This window comes from Rhipicephalus sanguineus, chromosome 1 (genome assembly GCF_013339695.2).
Source record: "Rhipicephalus sanguineus isolate Rsan-2018 chromosome 1, BIME_Rsan_1.4, whole genome shotgun sequence".
Taxonomy (NCBI): Eukaryota; Metazoa; Arthropoda; class Arachnida; order Ixodida; family Ixodidae; genus Rhipicephalus; species Rhipicephalus sanguineus.
In genome coordinates this window covers 128161558-128188614 of record NC_051176.1, presented here as the reverse complement: position 1 = coordinate 128188614, position 27057 = coordinate 128161558, and the positions used below count along the sequence as shown (strand labels likewise).

The 27057-nt window shown below is 46.3% G+C and overlaps 1 protein-coding gene across 2 annotated transcripts in view; it reads left to right on the top strand.

Moving 5' to 3' along the window:
• The window catches only part of LOC119397669 (high-affinity choline transporter 1), a 98292-nt gene that overhangs the window by 41904 nt on the left and 29331 nt on the right, over window positions 1-27057 (top strand). For both annotated transcript variants that reach the window (XM_037665095.2, XM_037665101.2), the window contains exons 2-3: window positions 15342-15588; window positions 20935-21042. In XM_037665095.2, coding sequence (XP_037521023.1) covers window positions 15411-15588; window positions 20935-21042 — 286 coding nt within the window. In that variant the 5' untranslated portion in view covers window positions 15342-15410. The remainder of the gene's footprint in view (window positions 1-15341; window positions 15589-20934; window positions 21043-27057) is intronic.

The window sequence follows — 27057 nt, the reverse complement described above, 5'->3', positions numbered from 1 at the left end:
TAGCCGCAATGTTATAAACGTTTATAATTGGACCTATTCGCACGGACATGCAGGGTCAATGAAAGCCAGGAAAAAAAAAATAAGAGAACTGAGACGAAGGACGCAACTCCCGAGCTTCGATGACCTTCACCGACTATGTTTTACGCCCTCGACAACGACGAAAGCACTCCCACGTGTTTGTGGCGTATGCATGAATATCTCCGGATAGCGCACGCCAGCTTCGCCACGCAACCAATGGTGGACGTCCGATGGGCACGCCCTTTCGTGTTTTCCTGACGTTTCTATAGTGACAAGTGCCTTATAAAATTCCAAAAGTACGTATGTGGCATGCGACAAGCTTTGGTTGGCTTAAACCGCGCCATACGCTGTTATCTTGCTGCGCCATGAATAAATGTAGCAAGGGCCAGCAAATGTTTATTATTATTACTACTATTATTATTATTATTATTATTATTATTATTATTAGTAGTAGTAGTAGTAGTAGTAGTAGTAGTAGTAGTAGTAGTAGTAGTAGTAGTAGTAGTAGTAGTAACGAACAGTATTAAATACCTTTTCAAGTTAACACATAATCAAACGAGGCGTACATGCATGACAAAGCCAGTAACGCATTCAACAGTGGCTGGTAATCGGTAGTACTTAAATGCGTAAATTTGATGGGTTTCTTTTTCGTTTTGTTTTTTCAGGAGATCCTTTACGTGGCAGTAGAGTGTCGGTTCGATCCGTACTTTGTAAGCTTTTTCCACAGATTTGTTGATTTGTTATCATCGGTCCTGTCGACTGTTGGGTGTTTCTTCTTCTTTTGTCCCGTTTGTTTGGCGCTGGAAGAAACCTTGCTTCAAGATCATGAACAAACTAACCCGCACCAAAATTATAATTATAATGCATAAGTATCTGGGGTTTTACGTGCCAAAACCACGATGTGATTATGAGACACGCCTTAGTGAAGGGCTCCGTAAATTTCGACCATTTGGAGATCTTTAACGTGCGCACAGTACACGGGCCTCTAGCATTTAGCCTCCATCGAAATACGACAGCCGCTGCCGGGATCGAACCTGCGGGTCAGTATCCGACCACCATAACCACTGTACCACCTGAATAATAATAATATCTGGGGTTGAACGTTTCAAAACCACGATATGATTTTGAGAGACGCGGTAGTGAAGGGCTCCGGAAATTTCGACCACCTGGGGTTCTTTAACGTGCACCTAAACCTAAGTACACGGACCTCCATTGTACCACCGAGGCAGACGGCTAAATTGTGTTGAAAAGGCATTTGAGGGAACATGGAGCAGAGGACAGCAGCAGGAGGGGGTGGTGATAATTCAAGGAGTTCGCAGGAATAAAATGTAATCAGCTCGCACAAGATAGGCCGAATTGGAGATCACAGGGAGAGGCCTTTGTCCTGCAGTTGACTTAAAAGAGGCCGATAACGCTGCTGGTGATGAGTGTGGTGCTGATGATGACGATAGTGGAAATCTTATGTGCGGTTTTAGTTGCTCACCGCTCGGCTTCTTGCTACGGCTGCAGTGCCGTTGCCGTAAATGTCTAGCTTCCAGTGCGCTCGCCGGCACGAGAAAAGAGAGAAAGCGCTGGGAGCGTGCGCCAAACCCCGTAACTCCGCTGATTCTTGACGGATTCGAGAAATTTTTGCGGCAATCGATTCGGGAGGCAGTACACTCCGATACTGAGGCCATTAGATCATTACTTGGAAAAGTGGTTCATGACCCCTTTAAACTCGTTTGGCGTCATCCATATGCATTCCCTAGTATATATATATATATATATATATATATATATATAATATATATATATAATATATATATATATATATATATATATATATATATATATATATATATATATTGTAAGCTGTTCTCTACGCCATATCTGGATAGTTACCTCTCATAATTTAGTAAAAAAAATGTTTATATAAAAAAATTGAAATGAAAGTCTCGAGATAGTTCCCTAATAAGATATGTGCAACGCTGCTTTCTTTCTATCGCGTTAAAATAATTGAAATAATGTTTATTGGTCATTTTAGAAAAATCATCTCGGCATAATTTCTTGTTCCCTGCAAGATAGGGTTTCGTCATGCTCATTCATGAACTCGGTGCATGCTGATTGGGAAAGCCACAGTCGGCTAGACGTACTGTCAGAGGAGATTTCAGAGCCTAGTTAATAGCGTATTACAACGTGAAACGTGATTTGCTGGTTTCTCAATAGCTAAATGAAGCTGTTGTAAAGTATACTATGTCTTGAATTTAAGAATTCAAAACAGCGCAGGAGACGTGAGACCAGCAAAATAAGGATACAGCCAAGAGCAACGACCTAACAACGACGTTTTGTTAGTCACAGACACGCAATATTGCTTGCACAGCCTGCGTTCCCGACTTTCAGCGTTGCGGACGTCGTAAAATTTCACCGAAACCAGCCGAAACGAGAAATTCTCGAGGCCTTAGATATGGCCAGGCTATAAGCAACATGCGTGTCAGCAGGTACGAGTTATGCCGATTTATTCCATAATAAGCAGCGTACGGTGCCAGCGTCATATGTAGAAAACTAGAGGGTGCAGCTTTCTCGTAATTTACCAGCCGGTTTAGCATACTAAGGAATATTTTTAAGCTTTTAGCATTCTTTGAAAACTAGCCACAGATTTTTTTTTTGCAACTATATTTAACCTTTTCGCGGGTGGATACTGAAGGTTTTTAATCTAAGATAACGGTAAATACTTCACTGTGGCACGGTAGCGCAGCAAGGTGTTGTTTGAGGCGCCTGCGTCTGTTGTCGCAATGTCTCGACCCTGCACGGGGCAAGATATAGTCCGTTTCGTGCGGAAGGCTAAACGCGTTATTAGATGCGAAGTATCTTATGGCGGAGTTCAATCCGGTACTGGTGGTGGTGTGCGGCGTGACCACCCTTACTGCGCATGCGCATACCCTCTCCACACACCTCACTCTCCACTCCCCCTCACCATTTCTCCTGTCCCCTCTCCCATTTCCTCTCTCCATTCACCCTCTCCACTTCTCCTCTCCCCTCCCCCTTTCCACTGTTCCTCTGAAACGCGGACTAGGCATGCCGAAATTCTCTCCTGCGCAACGCCGCGATGAGCACCAGCGCATGCGCGTCCCCTCCCCCTCTTTCTCCTCTCCTACGCTGCCCCCCTCTCGCACGCCTGTCGACCGCGTTCCCCGCTCGCCCTGTGAGAATTAACGGCCAGGCTAGACGGAAGACAAGACGCGGGTAGCGTTCCTCTTCGCGTTCCACGACGCGAGGTCGGTAGCATGCCCAACGAACGCCAACGGAAGCGCGATCGTGCAAGTGCTCCGGCTTCGCATCGCCTCATGGTCTCCTTTAGCGGGAAATGGTGTATTTTAAAGCTACTTGAACTTTTATATCATTTTTTCTCTATATTTGCGTCATATAGTTGGTCCAATCTTATTTTTGCTGAGTCATTGATTTTGAAACTCCAGTTTAGCCTGGTCATCCTTTAATTTCTCCCAATTTGAATTGATATCTCATCGACTTATTTTCGCGACATGTTTTCAAACCATGCGAAGACTCCGACTGTGCGTGTTCTTGAACCGTTATTTGAAACTGCAAAAACGACGACCCCAATCATAGTACACCACCGTGGGTATGCACCGTGTCTACAGAGAGGCAAAAACGAACGCGTGGAAAACCATCGTCGTTATGTTGAGTTCTTACTGTTCCAAGTTTACTGTCGTTAAGAGAGAGAAGAGAGAGAGAAAAAAAACTTGTTTTCGAAACCCAAGTCCGGGTCTTGTCGTTAAGATATGCGCAGTTTAGCTGCATCTAGAGCTGCACTGTCCCTCGTAGGTTCACTAAACCATACAACGGGGTACATCGCTGTATTTATTTTCTCAGAAGAGTGCTGATTTATGTTTGTTAGTGCAACACTGTGAAAAAAAAACAGCGCACACATCAGCACTGGGATAAGTGAAAGCGCTGTGGTCTCTTCCTTGCATTGGTCCCTGTTCTGGTGTGTGCGCTGTTCACTTCGCGCAATATATTTTCTCGTTTACTCATATAATTTGGCATTTTTTGCTAATAGTTTCATCTTCCAACTTATGATCCGATGCCAAATCCGGGGGGCGTGTACTGGAATGCTCGCCAGTGTCTGTAGCGTTCAGGAGGATATTGAGGGCGGGTTGGCTGATGCGCCCTTTAAGATAGTTGCGGCAAGCCGCTTGAGAGTCCGTCAGAACAGTGAGCGATCGTTGATGTCTGTAACCGAGGGCGAGAGCGAGCGCGATGGCCGTTTCTTCAGCCTCAGTGATGTTGTGGCACCGCACGGAAGCACTGGTACGTTCTTTGAATGTGTGGTTCACGACTGTGGCTACTGCCTTGGTGTTCGCGAGATCGTAGTTGGCGGCGTCAACATAGTACGTGGTGTTCTTGTGCCCATGCTCTCGTTCGAGGGCTTCCACTAGGGCTTCTCGGTGGCCTTGATGCAATCGTGGATCCATGTTACGGGGGATGGGGGCGACTTTATATGTGGTACGAAGGTGGTCGGGAATGGACTTGCGGCGAGCAACGTCCTGAAGCTGGCTGATATAGCCGAGGCGTAGGAGCAGGTCGCGGCCTGTTGGTGTTAGCGTAAGCCGCTGCAGCTGCGTGGTTGAGCTTCGCAAAGTTCTGAATAGGTGTACATGGGGCTGAAGGGAAACCAGGCAGCGGATAGGGTAGCTCGAGGGTATGCGAGCCGAGCACCTTTCAACTCCGCTTCTGAGGAGCCCGTTCCCGTCCCTTGCGACTACTCGGCCATCCTAAGCCATTACAGAGGACTCAGACAAACTTACTCCTTACCACATCGAACATTAAATAAAGAAAAAATCCGTCAGCTGGAGGCAAATTCAAACTGGCACGTTTCCAAATTTGCAAACCCTCAGTAAAATGCATCCTACTGCATACTCTTCTCACTGCCCATGGTGCCCAGCAAAAGCTACCCTGTACCACGTTACGTGGGCATGCCAGGCCATTACAGCCTTACCCCCGATACAAAATCCCACAGCGGAGCGATGGGAACAGCTGCTGGCCAGCGAGAACCTGGATGCGTACGAGCCTTGACTGAGGGCCCCCCCACCGCAAGTCAAGAACCTCCGTATACCCGGAGCTTCTCCGCAGAAATTCTGTCAATAAATGTTTTCGCCACCACCACCATCTTCCAACTTCTGACCAATCCCTCTGGTAGGAATGCTCCACACTAGAAGGAATCAACATCGAGAATTAAAACAAAACAAAAACGCATTGACTCACGGTTCCAGTTAATATTGGTGGCATTCTAAAATATAGTTTCTCAGCTCAATGGTGTTTAATTTATAGCCGCCCCTATTGGAAAAAGTCAAATGGTGGACATGGTGGAAACCACCATCCACCATTATAGTGGATTAATGTAGTGGGTGGATGGTGGACGGTGGTGCATGGTGGGTGGATAGTGGACGGCGGTGGATGGTGGACGGTGGTGGGTGGACAGTGGACGGTGGTGGATGGTGGACAAGGTGGGTGGATAGTGGACAGTAGTTTAGGTGGGCAGATGGTGGACGGTAGCCTTGGTGGGTAGAAATAAGGCTGTGTACAAGGTACGTGGCAGGTACGGAGATGGCGGGCATATTTGTCAATGAACTGTTTCCCTTTCAATGCTATTTCAGTTATATTTCAAACATATTTGCCTGTTACACAAGGCATGCAGGTCAACCACAGAAAACCAATTGGTAACTCTCAGCTTTGGTTCCAAATGTGTTATCAGGAAAAACCGGCACCATAATACCATGTTTGCACTAAGCAAAAAACAGACTGCCTCAGTGAATAAGTTTATTCCCTTTTCTACATTTCTTGGCGTTATGCTTACTCCTTTGCCTCGACGAGCAGCTTCTGCAGAAAACCCTTGTAGAAAACCCTCACCACTACACCACGGTAGTTCCTCGGTGGCTATAATTGAAGCGGCTACAAAGAGATGCATTTCTCCAAGCAACCTGAAAAATATTTAAAAAGCATCATTAAAAAATATAAATGATTTGTTTAGTAATCAATATATTGATACGTCTTACACTGCTCCTTTCATACAAATAAATAGATACTATAGTGAGTCCTTGGTGCAGGTATGGGATGTTGTTGGCCTAGTTGGTTCATAGATACAGCAGACACCTTTAAACTGGGCGAAGACAACACGTTAGAACACAGAAATAAGCAGACACACACGAAGCGCAAAGTGTGTGTGTTCTCTGCGCTTCGCTCGTCTTCGCGCAGTTTATACGTGTCTGCTGAACTTACGACTAAGAGACTTTTTAATTAATACAGTAAAATTGCACTACAAATCCGTACAGCTGGTGAGGTAATACCGGCTGGTATATTATTTTTTCGCGAGTTGCCGTAAGCGAAATAGTGCCGGCATTCTGTGCGAGGCCAATTACTTGCCCTCGCAACAGGCCGGCAGCGTTCACGTGATGGTAGCCCTTGAAATAAATCTCATTAAAACCACAAGTGGGTCAGTTCTCGCGGCAAATAACCTACCCCTCGCAAAATGAACGCGCGATTTGCTAGCCCGCGTTGAGCATGAGAAAAAAAACCTACCGAAACCACAGCCTAAACTTTCAAACGTTGCAGCGGCAAAAGAAATCCACATTGGACGATGCCGGCGGCCCGCCAACGGGAATACACAGCCGGCCAGTTGACGCTAGCGCTGCAGTGCCGAACCCCCACCCCATTCCGCCTTCCCCAGAAGCCCACCTACCACATTATATCGTCCTTCAGGGGCGGATTCTGAACAAATATTCCCGTTATTTCCGACGTAAAAACTTATGAGTGCACAAGGGTGCTAGCATAATCAGTGTTGTTTATTGCATCACCAAATGCAACTTATCGCCCCCCCCCCTCACCGATTCCCAGTCACAGCACAACCCGGTGGCAGTAGCAATAATTTTTTTAGTTTGGTTATTACAAATGCAGTGACGATTGTTAAATACCTGTGTAAGACGAGCGCCTTTCTGTCGAAAATTTAATCTATGCTTTCAGTTTTACGGCGGGTAGTGCGCCCGTCTCACATATCCAAGCACTTTGTAACAGTAGCGATTAGGCTGTTCACAAACGTCGGGCGGGAGCAGCTTCAACACAACTGCAAAGACATTCAGCGCCACCGTATTCAATATCCCTTGGCAATACGCATACAGCAATAATAATGCATAACGTGCACAGAGTAGCACTCGAAGCCACCTACCTTTCTCAAGAAAACATGCAGCGTACACGTTGCGACGTCCGCCGGTCTTCAGGTGATGTAACGAGTCGGCGTTGGCTGACCACCCCGTTTGCAGGCATCCGTCGGTCTAGAGGCAATATGGTGAGTTCCCATGTGCACGAACTGTCACGTCGATTCTCCATGCCACAGCGCGCGTTGCGAGACACTATTCCGGCACTCTTCATCGATGATGATCACCAACAAAGGAATCGTACTTGGGAAGCTGGCGCCTGCAGCTCACTTAGTCGGCCGTGTACCGCGCATCGTACTGATTCAAGATGTTCCGCCTAAGTCAATGACCGCAACATAAAACACAAAGCACGGGCACGCACAAAAATCAACCGCATCAGCACAAACACAATCACCACGCCATGACCACGTTGTATGCAGCGCGCCGCCATGTCAGGAAACAAAAATCTGGGAGGACGACAGCGGCGACGCCAGTGGCCACGGCCTAAACAAATTTCACTTCCGACGCTGTCGGACGTGACGTCATTGCCGCCATTGAGACAGCGCCTATGGCGAACACGGCCTCAGAGACGGGCAGTAGACATTAATCTCGGAGGCGAGGTTGTAAGGCGCTACCAGCGTCGCCGCATACTCGCAGCGAGGAGGAGGGAGCTGGGAAGCAGCTGCTCGGCTCAGATAATAATAACTGCTGGGGTTTCACGACGTCACAAAAGCACGATATGATTTTGAGAGACGCCGTAGTGTAGAGGCTCCGGAAATTTCGACCACTTGGGGCTCTTTACGTGCGCCAAAATCTAAGTATACGGCTGTACTTTGCACCTTGCCCCCGTCGAAATGAGGTTCTCGGCTCAAGCCGCAAATTGTTTTTGCAATACAGTACATTGTCAATCTGTTTGCGCGAGGTGATTCGGTTGCAGCATGCATTTCACGGACCTTTTTCTCAACGTTTACATCCGTAGCGCACATGATGTTGATGTTTACTTCCAGCCTTATCATAAATGTGAGCGAGCAGCAAATTCAGCGCGAATGTTAAAGCGCAACAGGCGTGGTCTCGGGTAGGTACGTCCCACGGAAGTCCAAAAATTAACTGCTATACAGTGATCACTAATTCTGCTTTTTTTATGCTCGAATGAATGTTCTCAGCCAGGAAAATCGTATTAAAATTTACTAATAATTAAGCAATACACTCTTGAGCATTTTTTCGCGATCAATACAATAGGTGGACTGCAAAAGAAATGTAGCATTGAAAACGAAAGCTCAAAGGGCTCGACCACTCACCACAAAAATATAGATTTATTTCCTGTCAGTCAATAAGAAATAAAGAAAAGGCATGCTCACAAGGGGTGTATTACAAATACAAAAGTTCGATCCTGTCCATTGAGTTTTACAATGCTCCATTAGGCATTACCTACTCGCCCAAAATGCTGTTCATTTGCACTGCAATGATATTTCACATTATACTCATCATAGTTGCCACTGCTTTCGAGTATAATGACGGTGTTTGGCGCAGCTTCTCCAGCATGGTGCAGCATGGTACACCATCATTTTCCTCACCCACCATTCCCTCGCTGCTTTCCAGCATTCGCGCCATAGTGGGCGCTGTCTCCTACCCTACCCAGTATTTTGCTGCTACTCTCCACCATCGTCCACCATCCTTTCCACCTTACCCAGCTAACGTACACCATGCCACCCACCACTGTCCACTATAACACCATGATTTCCAGCATACCCAGCATTATTTCCACTATATCCACCACCTTTTCCAGTATCCACCATGGTAGTTTTTCCGATAGGGACGCGTCGTCAAATTTTTATTCTTACTTAAATTGGAATGACCCAGCTATTTCTTGGCTGATTCCTCGTTAGTGGGTATGAGCCAGACGCACCATGAAGGGCAACCACAACAAAGGCGGCGACGTTATGCAAGACTATTCGGAAGTAACGAAGAACTCATTATGGAACATTGCGATGATGGTATGTCAACCGAACATCATCTCTTTCAACGTCGAAAGCGGGCCCGCTAGGACAGTTCGGGTGAATCTTGTCTCGATGAACTTGGATAGATTCTCAATACGCCATAAAATGGAGAACAATCCCTTGAACAGGTGATTTTTCAGTGAGGCCCCCTTGTGGAAATGTGGCGATCTAGGTATAACTTCGTAGTTTATTCCTATACGCATGAGCGTTTCCACTCATTTTAACCGTCCACTCGGTACCAAGGTTTTCCTTTTCTCCTGCTTTTTTTCTTCGCCCCAAGACTTCATGTTTTTCGTCTGTCCTTTATAGTATAATTTTATACCCCCAACGTAGACTATTCGGATTCCTCTAGAGACAAAAAAATGAGAGAACACTATAAAGAAAGGCACTTTCATTAGCGCTGGTGCAGACGAGGACATATAGAAAGACAGACACATGGGCGCTCTTCCTATATGTCCTCGTCCACACCAGCACTAAGAAACTGCCTTTCTATTATGCGCCAACAAGCCCACATCGCTACGCTCGTAGTCACAGGGCTGGGCAAAGATACTTTGAAATTGTATCGCGATACGATACAAGATACTCCGGCAAGAAGTATTTGAGATACAGATACAAGATACCTCCGGAATTATTGTATCCGATACGATACTTCCCAATTGTATCTTAAGAATACTTCGATACATTTACAAATTTCCTATCATAGATCGACATAAGTAAAGAACAAACGCTTATGTACAAAAATGTATACTCTAAAATTTCTTAACTGCTTAACTGCCGCCACCTTTGTTTAATTTTAACGAAATATGTTTTATCCCAGGATTCCTGTCTTTCGTGCTCAAAGTACATTAGTTTCATTCCGAAACAACTCACTGGGGTTTGTTTGGCAGCTTAACATGACAGCTGCTTGACTGCTGACCCGAAGGTCGCAGGATCGAATCCCGGCCGCTGTAACCGCATTTCCGATGCGGCCGAAAACTCTTGGAGCTCATGTACTTAAATTTAGTTGCACGATAAAATGCCCAGGCGGTCGAAGTTTCCGGAGTCCTGCACTACGGCGTCCTTCATAATCATGTCGTGGTTTTGGCACGCAAAACCCCAACAATTATTACTAACATGACAGCTCTTTATACGCTCCGCTGTCAGGGGTTTTTACTTACCGCTTTTGTAATTAATGGGTGTCGCTGCTCTACTTGCCGACCAGCTAGCGCGTCGGCACCTACTTGCAAGAAACTGGGTCAGTCACTTTGAAATGCCCTCTGCAGCGTAACGAAGTGCACTTGGCCCTAAACTGAACATTAAAAATGTTGTAAAACTGAACTCAGTTAATTAATAAATTGAGTACAATATAAAAATACCCCAACGAGCGCCACATGACGGCAAACCATGTCGTGGGTTTGATTGAGTTGAGGTTAACCACTTATTTGTGAGTATTTGGTTCTAGCTACGTGCAGCGCCCTGTATAAACACGACACAGGTGGCACCCCTAAAAGCATGATGAGCATGATATAGTATAGTCAACTTCTGTGGAAAATAGCATAAAATGGCTCATGGAAACGCTCATGACAAAGACGGAGTACTTGGTATTATGTTTCTAGAATCCCCTTCCCAACATCTTTGAGATATCTCCTTATTATTCCCATTAATGTAATGTAATCTTAATTTCGCAATTTTGTGAAGTCGTGAGCAGAATTTTCGTTACTGTATATTCTAGGCACGCCAGATTATTTTACCTTTGTCCTCAACATCGCCTTGACATAAGAGTAAACTCACATGGAAAATAAATATGTAAATAGTACGAATGAGGCAGATAGTCAAAAATTAGGAATAAAGTAGATGACGTATTTTAGTGCACATTACAAAAGACGTATACTGCAGTGAACAGACGGGCAAAACATTAAAGCGAAGCCCTAGATAATACATGGTATGCAAGCGGGGGACAGCAAAAGTAGCTCTTGTGCTAACATAAAATTATGATTTGAAAGAACTGTTTGAATAATTCAGCAGGAATAACAAGGATGCAGATATATTCTCTTACGTAAGCTATTGTTCTATTGCATCTAGCATCGGCACCGGTGGTGTGACGGTTGTTAGAATCTCTTTTTCATATAAGTCAATCTCATTATATTTAAGTCAAATTTACATCCATGAGATTTTTTGAAATCGCTGTTGCGTAAAAGCCGCGAGACACAAAATAGCTCCATTCTTGCATTCTTCAGTCTTTGTAAAGAATCACCACGCAAGAGATACTTGAATAACAACAATATAGCGGCATAAGAATTTGCGCCAAAGACGCCGCACGCATTGGGCCCGCATTCTCAAACGATCGCGAAAGGCGATAGTATCGCGTTTGGTGACGTAGAATCTGATGCGTTCAATAACTAAAGAAACATTTGCCCGTGACGTCATTGTTACACTGGCCGTTGGTGTTACGAATGTCTCGCAACACAGGAGTGAGCGTACCGTACGAGCGCAGAGTGACGCGGGTGCGGCGTTTTCGAGCGTACGTGCTTCTACGCAATGACCAGGCTTGTCTGTGGCTACTTGAAATATAAGACGTGTTGAAGGTGCGTTCAACGTTTTTTTTTTTGCGCATTTATTTAATGCACAGTATAATATTTAAAGAATGCAACCTCGTGTGAGATGTATTTTCGTTGAGAGTTTAACACGGCTTACTCAGAGAGTTCAGCTGTAGTGTGCCGCCGCAGCGACATCGTCTCAACATCTCAACATGCTGCCGGCGCGCGATAAACCACGCGAGCAACGCGCGGTTCATGTTCCTGGAACGTTCAAATCACGAAAAAACACGCGCTGGCAAAGAACGAGTACTGAAAACACAACAAGGTAATACTCGCTGAAAGCTTCAGCGTAAAAAATGCTGCGCACATCCACCGAGGATTGAATACTAGAAGCTACCGCATATGTCACCAAAATGCTACACTTCACCACCAACCGACGGTGATAAGGTGCGTTCGTTTATTCCAGGCATGTCAGGAGCGCCGTAGAGCATCGTCACGTCGACGGAAATACTAGATGGTGCCCTCACTTTTCAGTTTTGCTAAAGAGCCAATCAGCGCGCACCAAAGGCGATACTTTTGCGATTGTCGCCTTTTGCGATCATTTGAGAATACGGCCCTTGGAGTACACAGAAAAGTACATTGTTCACGGGGAAGTGCCATGGCACTGACACAAGTAAAAAGAAAGGAAATATCGAGAAAGCAAAGGTCGGTTGCGCGCAGACGTTCGCGCTCTTGTTTTTGTCGAGATCGCGCGAGCGCCGCCACGTGACTCTGCTCCACCAAAAGAGACGTGCAGACCTCATCCGTCTGCCCTCGCTGTAAGACTGTGGCGGAAAGATAAAAGAATGCCACTGTCGTTAGTTTTATTCAGGGCGATTAGTTCCAGCGTTATCAGCTTGAGAAGCGGAGTTCAGCCATCGTTTATTGTTTCGTAAGGTGGTGCTGCTATAGCAGAATCATCATTGAATGTATCGGAAATACAGATACAGATACTCGTCTTGCGAGACGTATCGCGATACGTATCGCGATACAAATACAAGATATCCAAAGAGTATCTAAGATAGTATCTAAGATACATCTTCGATACTGCCCAGCCCTGCGCGTAGACTATAAAGAAGGGCGTGCAGGTACCTGGAAATCCGTTAGAGGCGACGGTGGCTTGGGATGCCGTATCCAGCAAAAGAGCAAAACATTTTTATCGAGATAAAATGTTTTGATCGCGTACGCTTCTAATGTCGGTGCCATCGAAGTAATCTCGATGTCGAAAACCAACCCGCCGGAACAACATCGCCGAATCACGTCCTTGTGAACACTGGGCTTCAGAAAGAGACGAAATACTCCGCAAGGCCTACAATACAGTTAACCTGCAAGCATTATGAGAAGCAGAGAACTGACGCTGCAATGGGTTATCCACTTAACAGACACTTCATGGGCAGCGTGTATTATGGCGCGCAGGTGCCGCGCTTCACGAACCTATAAGGAACAAAGGTTGTTGCTAACGAGCACTTTCTTCGCGATAAAAATAAAAATGACAGCTATGAGGTTGCCTTAGGCAACATCATAGCTGTCATCATCATAGCGAGAGATTACCGAAGGCAAACTATCGAGGTATGGAAGGGCTGCACAGAATTCATTAGTGATAAGCGCTTAATGAAGACCCATCACTTTTTTTTAGATTTTCTGCATACTGCGATCAGTATGTTTCATCCACAAAGCACTTACATGGTTTCGTGCATGCTCACATGCATTCTGCCTGCGGTGGTCAAACAGAGTGCATTGTTTTTTTTTTTGTTGTTGTTGTCGCAAAATGGCGACTAGTAAAATATGTGTACTTCATGTTCTTCTATACTTTCACTTGAAAGAGGGACCGAATGTAGCGTTCTCAGGTACTTTTCGTTCACCTTGCCGTGTTCTCCATATTGAGCACTAGCGTGAATTTTCGTGCTCTTAGAGTGACCCACGTTCGAGTCATACTCCTTTATATATAAAAACCTTTATTTATAAAAACAGGTAAACAGGTATGAAACACGTAAATAAAGCAGAACGAGTTAGCACTGCTAACAAAACTGCTAATGAAGACCGTAAGAGAGTAAAGTCATGCCGTATATATATATTCACAAGTATTTCAGTAAGACAGATAACTGGGCAAGTTGGTATGGATCCATAATTTAAACTTTTTTAGCGCTCGTGTGTCTCTTGCTTGTCCTTGTCTTTTGTGCGCGCTAAAAAAGTTTAAATTATGGATATTCACAAGGTCCCACATAACGTGAAAAATGTTGCCACACGGCATGGTGTTCGCGTTGTGTTTTCGGCGCCATGTAAGCTATCAAGTCTCTGTGGCAGTATTGATAGGCGGAAACCCAGGAGTGCCTTCTGTACCGGTCATAAGTCTTGTTTTACTTCGTGCATCGCAAATGTTATTTATCGTATACCATCTTCGTGTGGTTTCGTGTATATTGGACAAACGGGACGATGCATTAATGTCCGCTTAAAAGAGTTAACATGAAGCGTCTGTCAGGTCAGGAGGAGGAGCAAATCTGCCTGCTCATTGCCGGTCGTGCGGCTGTTCTCCTGATCTGAAAGGCACGCAAGTCATTGGTAAGGAAACCACGCAGTACGAACGTGAAGGGATTGAAGCGTATCAAACCTGGAAACATGGTTCGAAAAAATGCTTTAGTGTACCTTCTCTATCACTATCAAAGAAAGAGATTGATTATTTAGAAAAACGTAGTTACTGATGTCATTCTCTCCTTTTGTGAATCACGCGTGTTTTATGTACGACGCATGCGCGCTTGGCTTTCCTGGGAACGTTATGTGTGATGGTTTCATTAAACCTGTTGCTAGTTCCAGCGAGTGTCTGTCGTCTTCTTGTGTACGCGTCCGTAAGCTGGTTTTTTCGTTTCTTCACCTCTAGCTACTTCAAGTAGTTTATCATCATTCCTCATAGACCCCATTTGGGAACACACCTAGCTGCACGGGAATGTTTTGCAAGTTGCCTTTCTTTTTAGCCTAAGTTGAGACCTTTCTTGATAACAGTATGGGGCATGTAAATACACAGAAGCAGGGCCCGTAGCTCTACGCTGGTGTGTAACCTGTACTGAACGGTTCCATAAATAATGCAGAAAGAATTGCGGGTCATGAAGCAGGTATAATAGATGTTCGTTGATACAACTACACTTTTTTTATTCTTTCGTCTTCGATCCAATTAAGCTATTCAATATAAACATACTAAGATAAAATATAAAATAAAAAGAACCGCAAAATGTAATACACAATGAATAGGCAGTCATTATAGTAAAAAGCGAAATAATATCTTTTTAAATACTATAGGTTAAATAATAAATTATAGAATTAAAGTAAAGTAACAAGGCAGGCTATTATAAGTACATGACAGGATACCAGCTGCAGATGGTATAAGATTGTATAAATAGGAAAAAATAAGTATTTAGTAAACCAAATGCATAGGAAATGTCTTGTAAGCGCGGTATAAGTTTTGCAGCTTTCACTTTTCGGCGCGTCGTTTAGGTGGAGTACTTATCCACCGTCGCTTGCGGGCCCTGAATGAAAAACGCAGCGTAAGAAGACGTGCACTTAGTCCTTCGATCTTTCTTATCACTTTTTTGCAGCACGAGCTCCGCCGACTCCTGAGAAAGCGACGATCGACGTGCGGAGGTCCGCCGACCAAGCGAGGCGCCATGGCCATCAACATTGCGGGCGTGGTGTCCGTGGTGATCTTCTACATCATCATCCTAGCGGTGGGCATCTGGGCCGGCCGCAAGAGCAAGAAGACCGGCAACGATCCCGGCGACGCTGACGAGGTCATGCTAGCCGGGAGAAACATAGGCGTCTTCGTCGGGATCTTCACCATGACAGGCGAGTGAGCGCGCCGAACACCGCCGCCAGTAAACTGGACGTAATGCCAGCAGCTTGCGACGAGAGGCAATGTAGCTTAGAGGTGTGCACGGGCTCCGGGTAGCCCGAAAGCTCGAGCCCGACCCGGCCCGCGGGCCGGACTCGGGTAGGCCGACGTCTTCTCATCTCGGGCCCGGGCTCGGCTCGGGCTACATTTTTTTTTATCGGGCGGGCCGGGCCGGGTGCAAAGCCCGAATCAAGCCCAAACTAAAGACGTTGTGCGGAATTCCAAGCTTGCTATGCTTGCGAAAAAAATATTGCAATTCCGAGCAGCGAAAGAACTTCATTTCCGCGAGGTATGTGAGGCAGGAACGCCGCAGTTCACTGAAGCCCGAATCATTGCACAGCTCGTTAGTTTTACACGACACTTGTAATCTGCGTGTATAGTGACTGTCGTGTGTCATTTGCTTATGTTTCACTTTGATATGTTGAATAAAATGCCACATTATCGGTAAACAATAATTTGTCACGCAGCAAACCTTCAGAATGTCGGGCCGGACCGGGCCGGGCCCGGGCTTTTTGTTTTTGTACTTCGGGCCGGGCCAGACGAGCTCGCCGCCCTTTGGCGTCGGGCTCGGACGGGCCTTCGACGCAGTCAGCGGGCCCGGGCTGGGCTCGGGCTCGGAAACGCGGCCCGTGCATGGCTCTAATGCAGCTAACTTAAGATCACAACATTCATTAAGGATCGGTAGGCATTGCATGTTACCCACCGCGGTAGTCTAGTGGTTATGATGCTCGATTGCTGACCCGAAGGTACCGGGATCAAATCCCGGCCGCGGCGACCGCGTTCTCACAGAGGCAACATGCTAGACCCGTGCCCTTAGATTTAGGTGCCCGTTGTAACCGCAGGGGGTCAAAATTTCCGGAGCCCTCCATAACGGCGTCTCTCATAATCATATCGTGCTTTTAGGACGTAAAACGCCAACAGTTATTGTTATTAGGAATGACATGTTGCTTGGCCTATAGCTCGTGCTCTCTCAAAAACATATCGTAGCACAAACCAGGGGCGTAGCCAAGGGGGGGTGGGGGTGGGGGGGGTTCAAACCCCCTCCGAAATTTTTCAATTTTGCTTGCGTATATATACGTGCACACGTACAAACGCACGCACGAACATACATGAAGTATGGGTGAACCCACCCCGAAAAAAATTTCTGGCTACGCCCCTGGCACAAACACACGGAAGTAAAACATCTAAACGTCACAAGCGCTGCGTCGCGGCATCATGGGCAGCTCCAAGACTGGCTGCCATGTCAAACACACCGAGCCTTACGTGCAGTGCGCCATAGGAGTGGTGTACGAAATCCCCCTGTCTTGTGAGGAGTCCTATGTAGGACAGACTGAGTGCTGTGTTATTGATTCATTGAATGAGGGAGCACGCCAGCAACTTGAAGAAGAATACATGACTGCATATCTCTCTACGCATGCAAATCCCGATCCTGTCAGCCCAACATTCGTGATGTCAAGAGCCTCAGTAAAAGCAAAGAGAAAATGACACGTAGTATTTTTGGAAGCGTGTCACATAAAACAAGGAAGTAATGCAAGGGTGTGTCATAAATCTCCGGACGGCTTCACAAATCTTCTCATATAAACAATTCTAGTGTAAGAACATATAGTAAACAGTGGCCCTGTTCTTTTTTATAAAGTGTAGCATAGACTTTTTTGTGTCTTTCGAATAACATTGCCGACATTGATACACTCCCTTTGCATTACATATGATGCTCGTCTGGCCCGTATGCGCACTTTAAGAAAACTACACATACTGTGCCCCACCGCCTGCCTAATAAAGCTTTTCAGTGGCGCCTGTGACTTGTCTATCGGCAAGAAGTGTTGCGAAATTTTTTGATGAAATAGAAGGGGCAGACGGTTAAGGGCCGTATTCTCATGCCTCGCTGCCATTAAGAGAAAAAGTCGTTCTGGCTGCACTCACAGTCGCTGGCATGAGACAGAGGACAGCCACCTGCTCAGATGTCCATGTAGCTCATTTAATACAGTACTCTGTTAACTAGTTACCGTTTTTTGTCCACCTAATCTCGACGTTCGGCTGTATACATTGATGGAAAAGGGTTACGCGGTACCACCAGTAATAGTTCCTTTTGATATTGCACCGATACGAGATTTGCACTTCTTTGATTTTTTTTTTATTTTTTAATAGAGGCGCTGTTTAAGCTCGTCGTAATTTGTCTGTCAGAAACAGAAATAAGCATCGTCATGAACCGGCACGCGCTCTCTTCGTCCTCTTCTTCATCGTCGTCGTCGTCTTCGTATTCTGCTTCGCTCCGAGAAGACGTGCGGCGATTTCTCCGGCGCGGCATACAATAACCTGATTGGCGAGAGAATCAGTACAGAGAGAGAGAGAAACAAAAAGAAGCAGAAAAGTTCTTGGCAAGGCAGGATTCGAACCCCGCGTTCGCACAATCCGAAGGCGAGCATCGTAACCACTCGGCTATCCAGGCACACTAGGAGAGCATAGCGTAGACTCGTATAGTATAGTATAGTATAGTATAGTATAGTATAGTATAGTATAGTATAGTATAGTATAGTATAGTATAGCAAGGGGGTGCGAAAGGGAAGTGAGGGTGAGGAGGAGAGATGTGAGGATAAAGAGGAGCGGAAAGAGGAGGGAAGAGAGTAAAGCATAGCGTAGAAAGAATGAGAAAGAAAGAAATAGAGAGAAAGGAAGTCAGAAAAATAAAGAGAGAAAGAGAAAGAATCAAAGAAAGAGAGAGAAAAAGATAGAAATAGAGAAGAAGCAAGCTAGAGAGAGAAAGAAAAGGAAGAAAGAGAAAGATAGATAGAAAGAGAAAGAAAGAGAGAGAGAGAGAAAGTGAGGGTGACAAACAAAGAAGAGTGAGAAAGGGATGTGAGAGTGAGGAGGACGGGAGAGAGTAACGCATAGTACAGACAGAATGAGCAAGAGAGAAATAAAGAGGAACCATTGTAGAAAGAGAAAGAAATGTGAAAGAGAGATAGTAAAGAAAGAGAGAGTGAAAAAACATAAACAGAAGGAGGAAGCAAGCGAAATATATATGTATAGAGAGAGAGGGAGGGAGAAAGGGAACAAATAGGAAGAAAAGTACAAAAAGCAAGAAAGAGAAAGAAATAGATATATAGCGAGAAAGAAATAAATAGAAACGAAGGGAGGAAAAAAAAACAGAGAAAAACTAAGAGAGAAAAAGAAAGAGAAAAATAAAAAGAAACAAAGAAGGCCGCCGAGCTCCGCACTTCCTTCAGGATTGGCACCACAGTATAGCGCGAAGCTGCCTTAATTTTTCTTTCAGTGCAGCAGAAGGTGTACTTATCGATTTTCGTTAATTCGGATGCTGCAGGGTCCCGTGGCATGTGGCTTTACCACACGCGCATGGATATATCGCGCTTGAATTGCAGTGTCGCAACGAAATTTTCTGCATGAGTTGGATTGGAGGAAGCAGGAAGGCCGTGACAGGCGGGTCGCTGCTTTCGTGCGTCGTCGCGCGGACTAGAACCTGTCTCGGTGGTCGTTTCTCCGAGTAGGGGCCAAGGTCTACAAGCCACGCCGACATTCATAAATATGTACCAGCAAGGTCGCTCTGGCCACGTAATTAATCGCATGCACGTTACATTCCCACGAACTGCAGTTGCGCGTCAGTTGCAATGTATATAAGCGAAAATTTCAAACTAACATTTCTAGTATCCAGCAGCTGCATTATTTTATTTGGCTATTTTTGGCAATGATGACTGCGAATTCGTCGAATTTTTTCTCGTTAAAGGTGCGCTGACATACTTTGTTCTGCTCTTAATTTTCAGCGTTAAATTGTGACTTATTATAATTTAACGAAGACTCTGACTTCGTTCAATTCGTTTAACTTTAAAACCGTACAAAAAAAATAAATACTGCCGAGCCTCATATAGCTCCGGCAATTTTTAATATGACACGTTCTCTACAACCGGTTTCGGTATCGTTTGTCGGAGGCACCGCAGGTCACGGGATCGAATCATATCGTGGTTTTGAAACTTAAAACCCCAGCAGTTATTATTATTGTCAGAGGCTTTACCTTATAGTGACGTATTCATACAGAAGGTGATCACGTGAGAGTTGCGCATGGCGACGTTTTGCAGACTCACTCCGTGTTTCTCGGCCTTGCACTATTCCGATATACCGGTGCTAACAACGAGTGTACCGGAGCGTACCGGAGCGAACACCAAAGCTGGTTATTCCATCAATATTCTGTGTATAATGTGTATTGACATCATTATATTGAGCATATGCAATACAGGAACTGCATCTCACTTGTCATAAAACAGCGATTAATTTCAATTCTAGTGTTTACTACTGTAGTAGGTTAGTTGACAATGCCGTTTTATTCGCTATAATAGCGTAAGACGACAACGTTGCACTCGATTTTGTACTGCATTTAAGCTGTTCGCTATTGCCAACATTTTTAAAAGAACACAAGCCTCTGTCAGACATCAATGATTTTTGCGCTTGCCGCCGTTTGTGTAAAGATAGAGAGGAAAAAAAACTTTCTTTGTTCATTTCTTTTTTTTTTTTCTTTCAAGTATAGGTGAAACTTGTGAATTTTTTTTTTTAGCATGCGATTGGTCTGCGTCTAAAGTGTTAGCGCAAATTGAGCACTTGATTCAGGAGACGGGCTCCTTTTTAGGTAACCTCGTCAAAGGTACTAGACGCAGATACTCCAAACACAAGGTAACGTATCTAAAGGGAAACGGAGGTTAAACATTGAGTTTATTAGAACACTAGGATCAATAGTAAAGCTGTTGTGTGCGCTATTTTCCAGAAACGCATAGTTTCGAAGGATGTAAAAACACCAACATACTTACATTTATGTTCACGTTAGAGAACCCCAGGTGGTTAAAATTACTCCGGAGTCTCCAGCTAAGGCGCTCCTCACAATCATATCGTGCTTTCAGCACGTGAAGTCCCAGAGTAATATTTTTTTTTCTAAGTTTCAAAGTCAGCGAGTTTTTTTTTTCGTCAGAGATAAAGAAATTGTGGCCATCCGCGGCAATTTTTCATACGCATAGAACGAAACGCATAGTCTGACTGCCTGCTATTCTAGGTATAAATCTTGGTTGTGACACGTAAGCGCCAGAAACACAATTATCGCGGTGATCGGACACTCGGCGCGGATCATGATACAATGGAGAATTAAATCAAACATCACAAAACACATTTTCATTTTTCATTACCTGCATCAGGTTACTCAACACGTGCTCAAAATTAAAAAAAGAACATAAGAAAGAGAAAGTGCTCTACACCAGCGATTTCACTGAATGTCATTGAATGTCATATTTCTTTTTTTCTTGCAGCCACCTGGGTTGGAGGAGGGTACATAAACGGAACCGCCGAAGCTGTTTACAGCAACGGCATCATCTGGTGCCAAGCTCCCGTTGGCTACGCGATGAGCTTAGTCGTGGGTGAGTACGCCGTTCGAGACGACTCCCAGTACATAGTATTTCGTTAATTCGTACTCGCACCACGAGCTTCACATGCATTAGTGGCGTCGAATCATGCCGCACAAAGATGCGTCGCAGAGGCAACTCGATCGAAGAGCGATGGTCGGCACAGCTGAGCCGCCACACGTTCGCCGAGCACAACAGGGTCGCATTTCAATTCTGGTGAACAGAACGGAACGCTTCGACGGCTAAGAAGACAACTGTGAGTGCAAGTAAAAGAACACACCTGATGATGATGATGATGATGACTTGGGGCTATTCCCTTTGTATCGGGCGGGCAAGATTAATTTGCCCTAGCCAGCGAAAAAAAAAAAGAAGAAAACACACACACACACACACACACTCACAGCACCTTAAATAAGTCTGTACGGCTAATTCACTGCCGCTGCGTCGCTCGCCACCACCGCACCAGCCTTGCTTTGGTGGTGCGAACTGCTGCATAGTTCACTGCACCAGCCGTTTCATCGCCTGCGTGCAGCACCGTGTCACTCGTGCGCGCAAACCCCAGTGCCTCGGGCAGAGTAGTGCCCTCTCGCTGGCGGGGGCACAAAGACGTACAGCGTAGCACAAGGTGGGGGATGGTTTCCTCTTCCTACTCGCACACCCGGCATAAAGCCCTCGTGTCGTCGGTAGCTTCGTCGAATCGACGGCGGTACACAAGTGTTCGCAGTGCCCCAGCCCGCGCTTCAAACAAAAGGCCGCTACCCCCATTTGTGTCGTAGATGCGTTCCTTTTCTATAACACTTTTGTGCTTGCGGTACTCCGTCAATGTTGTCTTGGAACACATCGCCTTCCGCCACTTTTCGTTTTCTTCTTCCCGTACTTGTTCTTGAACGGCCCGAGCCCATTGGCACTCCCTGGTTGCCGTCACGGGCTTCGCGAAGAACCCGAACTTTCGGCGGAGGGTGTGCAACCGCGCAGCCCATTCAGTCCTCGTTCCGGTCAAGTGTGTGTAGCGGAACAAGCGCCGTGCCCACCTGCGGTCGTTCATGAGACGCAGGCGGCCCTCGTAGGCGATCTTGCTCCTGGCTTCTCTAGCCTCATACGACGACCACCCCACGTCTCCTTGAATGGCCTCTATGGCAACTCGCCCGTGGCAGCCCAACGCCAGTCGACCAACCTCTCGCTGCCCTCGCTCCAGCCACTGTCTAGTTCCTGACTGGAAGGTCAGCACAGCATTGGCAAACGAGAGGCATGGGACGTGCACACACTTCCACATTTCTCGGACCAGCAGGAAGCGGTTGCAGCCCCAGAGACTTCGCTTGCGCAACACGTTCGCCGCTTTGCGTGATGTCTGACGGATGTTTTCCTCGTGGATGTCTAGGACATGGCTCGATGTGCTCAGTTGTACACCGAGGTACCTGTACTCATCTCTCCACGGAATCTGCCCACCCTCCGGCAGCGACACCACCGCAGATGTGTCCGTGCCTGCGAACACCAGCACCGCTGATTTCTTGGCGTTGAAGCGCAATCCGAGTTTGCTCAGGTGATTTGCCGATAGTGAGACGAGATGCTGCAGGTCTCCCACATTGTCAGCCATTAGAACAATATCATCGGCATATACCAAGCCCGGCAGTCTCCAGGGCACGGGTGTTCCGCCATAGGAGTGAGCTAGCGAGAATCCACCTCCATCCTCCAGCAGCATCCTCTCCAGGCTGGCTGTATACAGCATATACAGCAGCGGCGACAATGGGCATCCCTGTTTGAGACCTCGCATCACCTTCACTGGTTCAGCTTGAGCTTCGGCAAAGCACGCAACCACCGTATTGTTCGTGTATAGTCGGCGCAGTAGACTGTCCCATGTCTTCGGCATGCCAATTTGTGTCATACAGTGAAACAGCGGGTCATGCGGTACGCTATCATAGGCCTTGGCGACGTCGAGAAAACAAGTGTATAGCCCTCTATTCTCCTTGCGTGCTATCTCGATAGCCTGTGTGAGCACAAATACATTGTCCTCGAGGCGCCGTCTGCTTCGGAAACCATTCTGTAGCTCAGTCAACTTCTCGTCGTGTTCTGCCCAGCCGCTCATCCATGTCTTTAAGATTTGTGCGAAAGTTCGGTATAGCACACTTGTAACTGTGAGCGGTCTGTACTCACGCAACAGCCCTGCATCCCCTCCTCTCTTCGGCACCAGGATTACTCGGCCACAGAGCCAATCCTCTGGTATCGGTTTTCCTGTCATAATGCCCGAGAAGATGTCCGCCAATTTCTGCCTTGCCTCGTCCCCGAAGCATTTGATCAGCCCCGCAGGTATGCCATCAAGCCCTCGGGCGGTGTGTGCTCCTATACGTGCAATCGCTCGGTCTAGAGCTGGACGGGTCACTTCCCATTTCACGTTATTACTCAGGCGGTATTCATTTATGTGGTGGTATTCGATTGAGTCAATCTCCGGTTCGCCGCTGCCGACATCGTACAGTTTACGCATGTGATCCGCTAAGTGCCTGCCCATGTCAGATACTGGTTGTCCCGTATCCTCGTGCCGGATTTGAGGGTACCTTGGCTTTGCCATCTAGAGATGACACGTAGGTCCAAAACTTCCTGGCCCCGTTGCGACCGTCCGCTGTGAAAGACTGGAGTTGACGGCTATTGTGCTCGGCGATCTTGCTCTGGACAATTGTTTGCATAGCCTGTTTGCAGGTTAGGTATTCCTGCCATGCTTGGAGAGCATCACTTGCGGAAAGGGTTTTCACAGCTTTCCTGTGCAGGCGGTTCGCCGCTTTTCGCTCATCCAAGGCTTTGCGCACCTCTTCATCCCACCATACTTTTCGCCGCACCCCTCCACGGGAGTTGGTGCGAACTTCGTATTGCCGCATTAAGCGCTGCAGTTCCTCCACGTACTCTTCATACTTAAGAGGTTTGGAGGTCTGCAGGTTGCTGTCGAACTCCTTAGCAATGTCTTAATAGGCCGCCTCAGGTAGGAATCGTTGCCCAGGCTTCCGGTGTTCTCGCTCTTGTTTGCACCATGTGGATGAGCAGATAGTTAGCCTGATCCTGTTGTGGTCGCTCCCAATGCTGAAGTCTCCCTCCTCATCAATGCTAATATGCTTGACTTGACACGCCAGTCGCGATGAGACAAGCACATAGTCGATACTGGTACGACTGTTTCTGGCACACCATGTAAATTCTCCTTCGCAATCTGGCCGAAGGTTTGCTACTTCTAGGTTGTGCCTCCTTGTACATTGCTGCATGAGGTCCCCATTGAAGTCTAGGAAGCCATCAATTTCTTGGATGTGTCCATTGAAGTCTCCCAGAATCAGCACTTCACTATCCGTCCCCCAACGCTGGATGTCCTCACTGATGCACTGCATAACTCGAACGTTGCCGTCGTGTTGTCCATTCGTGACCGTAAGATAGAGTACACACGCGATTGTAGGAGTCCCCGAGATCGCTCCACGGATCCACATGTGTTCGCTACACTGGCATTTTAGTTTTTCCCACACTTGCCCACTCCGCCATAGAAATCCTATGCCGCCACCTTTGCGTGCTTCCCCTTCGCGGTTGTTGCCGGCCCACTGCCACAGTGGATTAACCGGTGGCTCCTCCAGTTCGCGAAGATGCGTCTCTGCAACTGTGTAGAGCTCTATGGCCTCAGAATCCAGCACTCCGTATAGCTCCTCCCACTTGCTTGGCTTTCTTGCTCCATGCATGTTTAGGAAGCCTATATTTGTGGAAGTAACTCTCGTGCGACGTCGGCGTCTGCGTTCCGTATGCACTCTTACTGCTTTAGGTCTTGTGGGTGTACTTTGAGCCTGGGAGGTTGCTGTTTCCTTGCCATCTGAAGGAACGCCTTCCCTAGGGCTGCCATTATCGGCGTAGTAGGTTTGCCTGTCAGCCATGTACCGCTCGAGGCCGCTGCTCGTTGCCCTAAAAAAGAGCAGAGTCTGCGGCCTAGGCGACTACCAGCTTCCTGTGGTCTATATGGTTGTTGATATAGATCCACTACGTGTCTCCTTCCCCCTGGTATCACCAGCTCTACTCTTGTTCCCAGTTCAGCACATATCCTGCTAAGGCACATATCCAGCTTTTGTGGACACATCACAGCCAGCGCCCCTGGCGGCCCCGGCGCGAAGCTAGCGCGTTTTCAATGGAACTGGCGAGTTTTTCCCGAATAATTAAGTGTAGAGGGTGAATGTTGAAAAACGCAGACTACAGAGCGCTTCTGGGAACCTAAACGCACGGGAGGACTGCAGCGATCACGTTGCAGTAAGCTTCAATTTTGTTCCCAGAGCAGTTAAAGATTGTACAATGGGAGTCTATGGAAACGGCGAAAAATGTGGCCTGTTTTTCGAGACAAAAACGGTCACTGTCGTAAAACTAAGCAAGTTATGTTAATGGTCAGGAAATCACATGTAGTCCTGACACTCAGCTTTCGTTTGAAGCCAATCTCAACTTGCCGCAATTGGCATAACATTGTTCCCTAACACGTTTTTTGAAGCGCGGTCGTTCAAATGTTTGTGGTAAATTGATAACCCTTGCTTACCACAGGCGACAAGGCGCCCACCGTGGCCGAGCGAGCTAATCGCTCAAGTTCAGAGCCCGGCATAACCGCGCTGACCGCGCCGTCATCGGTTCGATTCCTGGCGACGGATCAGCATTTTTTTTTTCAGCCCGTGACTTAGTCCACAGCTTCGCACAGGATGTCGCCGCCGAAACAAAAAGAGCTTTCGTTTCGGTTTCGGTTCTTGACTGTAATCTAGAGCTGCCGTTTCTTTTTCTCTTTATTATATGATTTCTTTAGTGTATGTTTAAACACTCCACGCGTATCACATCGTTCAAACCTACATTTGTAATTCTCACTTTATTCTTTTATAAACGTCCTAAGGAACAGAACGCCCGATCAAGTTACGGTGAACAAAGCTCTTTCGAACTTTTGTACGCGTATTGTGGTGGAAACTTGTTTCTCCCTTCTCATGATGTCGTTACGATCTTCTCAGGTACCTACAATTCAGCAACGTAAAGGAAGCGAACTAAGCTTAGACAAGCGAGGCATAGTAATTAAATGACAAAGTTAGACGTTTTTGCAGTTGCTTTTTACTTTAGGGCTAACGCAAGTGTCCGTAGTAATCTTAACGAACGAAGGGGAATTTTTCGAGGGGTTCTTTTTTTCTTGTTAGACACTACTAATGAAACGAATAGATAATTAAGCCAATGAAAGAATAGGAAAATTATTTGTTCTTTTTCAAACAGTAGTGCAATGATTTAGCCCTAACTTAAATGAAATCAAAATCGCTATCTCGACAAGCATCAGCGGACGGCTCATATACCCTTCTACATGCTGCGCTCTCAACTCGAAGAGACTGTGCGAAATCCCCTTTCCTACCTGGAGTGGCTGTGTTCTCTTACAGCAGCATTTTGTAGATTTACGCGAGACTGGATCTAGAAGAGTTAGCTGCCAGCTTTACTTCATTTGTTGCTATCGCACTCATTGCATCGTCCTTGCGGTGAAACTGGGATTTTAAATGCGAAGCATTTCTTAGCGAACTTCTGCGACTTTGAGCGTATCTATCTATCTATCTATCTATCTATCTATCTATCTATCTATCTATCTATCTATCTATCTATCTATCTATCTATCTATCTATCTATCTATCTATCTATCTAGCCGCCTACGACTTTGTGCTCTCCTGGCCGTTTCGTTAATCGGATGTATACCAAATTGGTGTGTCATAACATGGCCTTATTACGAACATAAATGACAGGTCATATCATGAAAATCATGACACGCATGTCATGAACAGCATGATTTACATTCCACGGCCTTTGGGCTCCCTGGCCGTTCCGTTAATCGGATGTGTACCAAAATTGGTGTATCATAACATGGCCTTATCGCGAACATAAATGACAGGTCATATCATGAAAATCATGACACGCATGTCATGAACAGCATGATTTACATTCAACGGCCTTTGGGCTCTTGCGGCCGTCCCGTTAATTTCAGATATACCAAAATTGGTACGGCGTGACAAGAGTTCATGA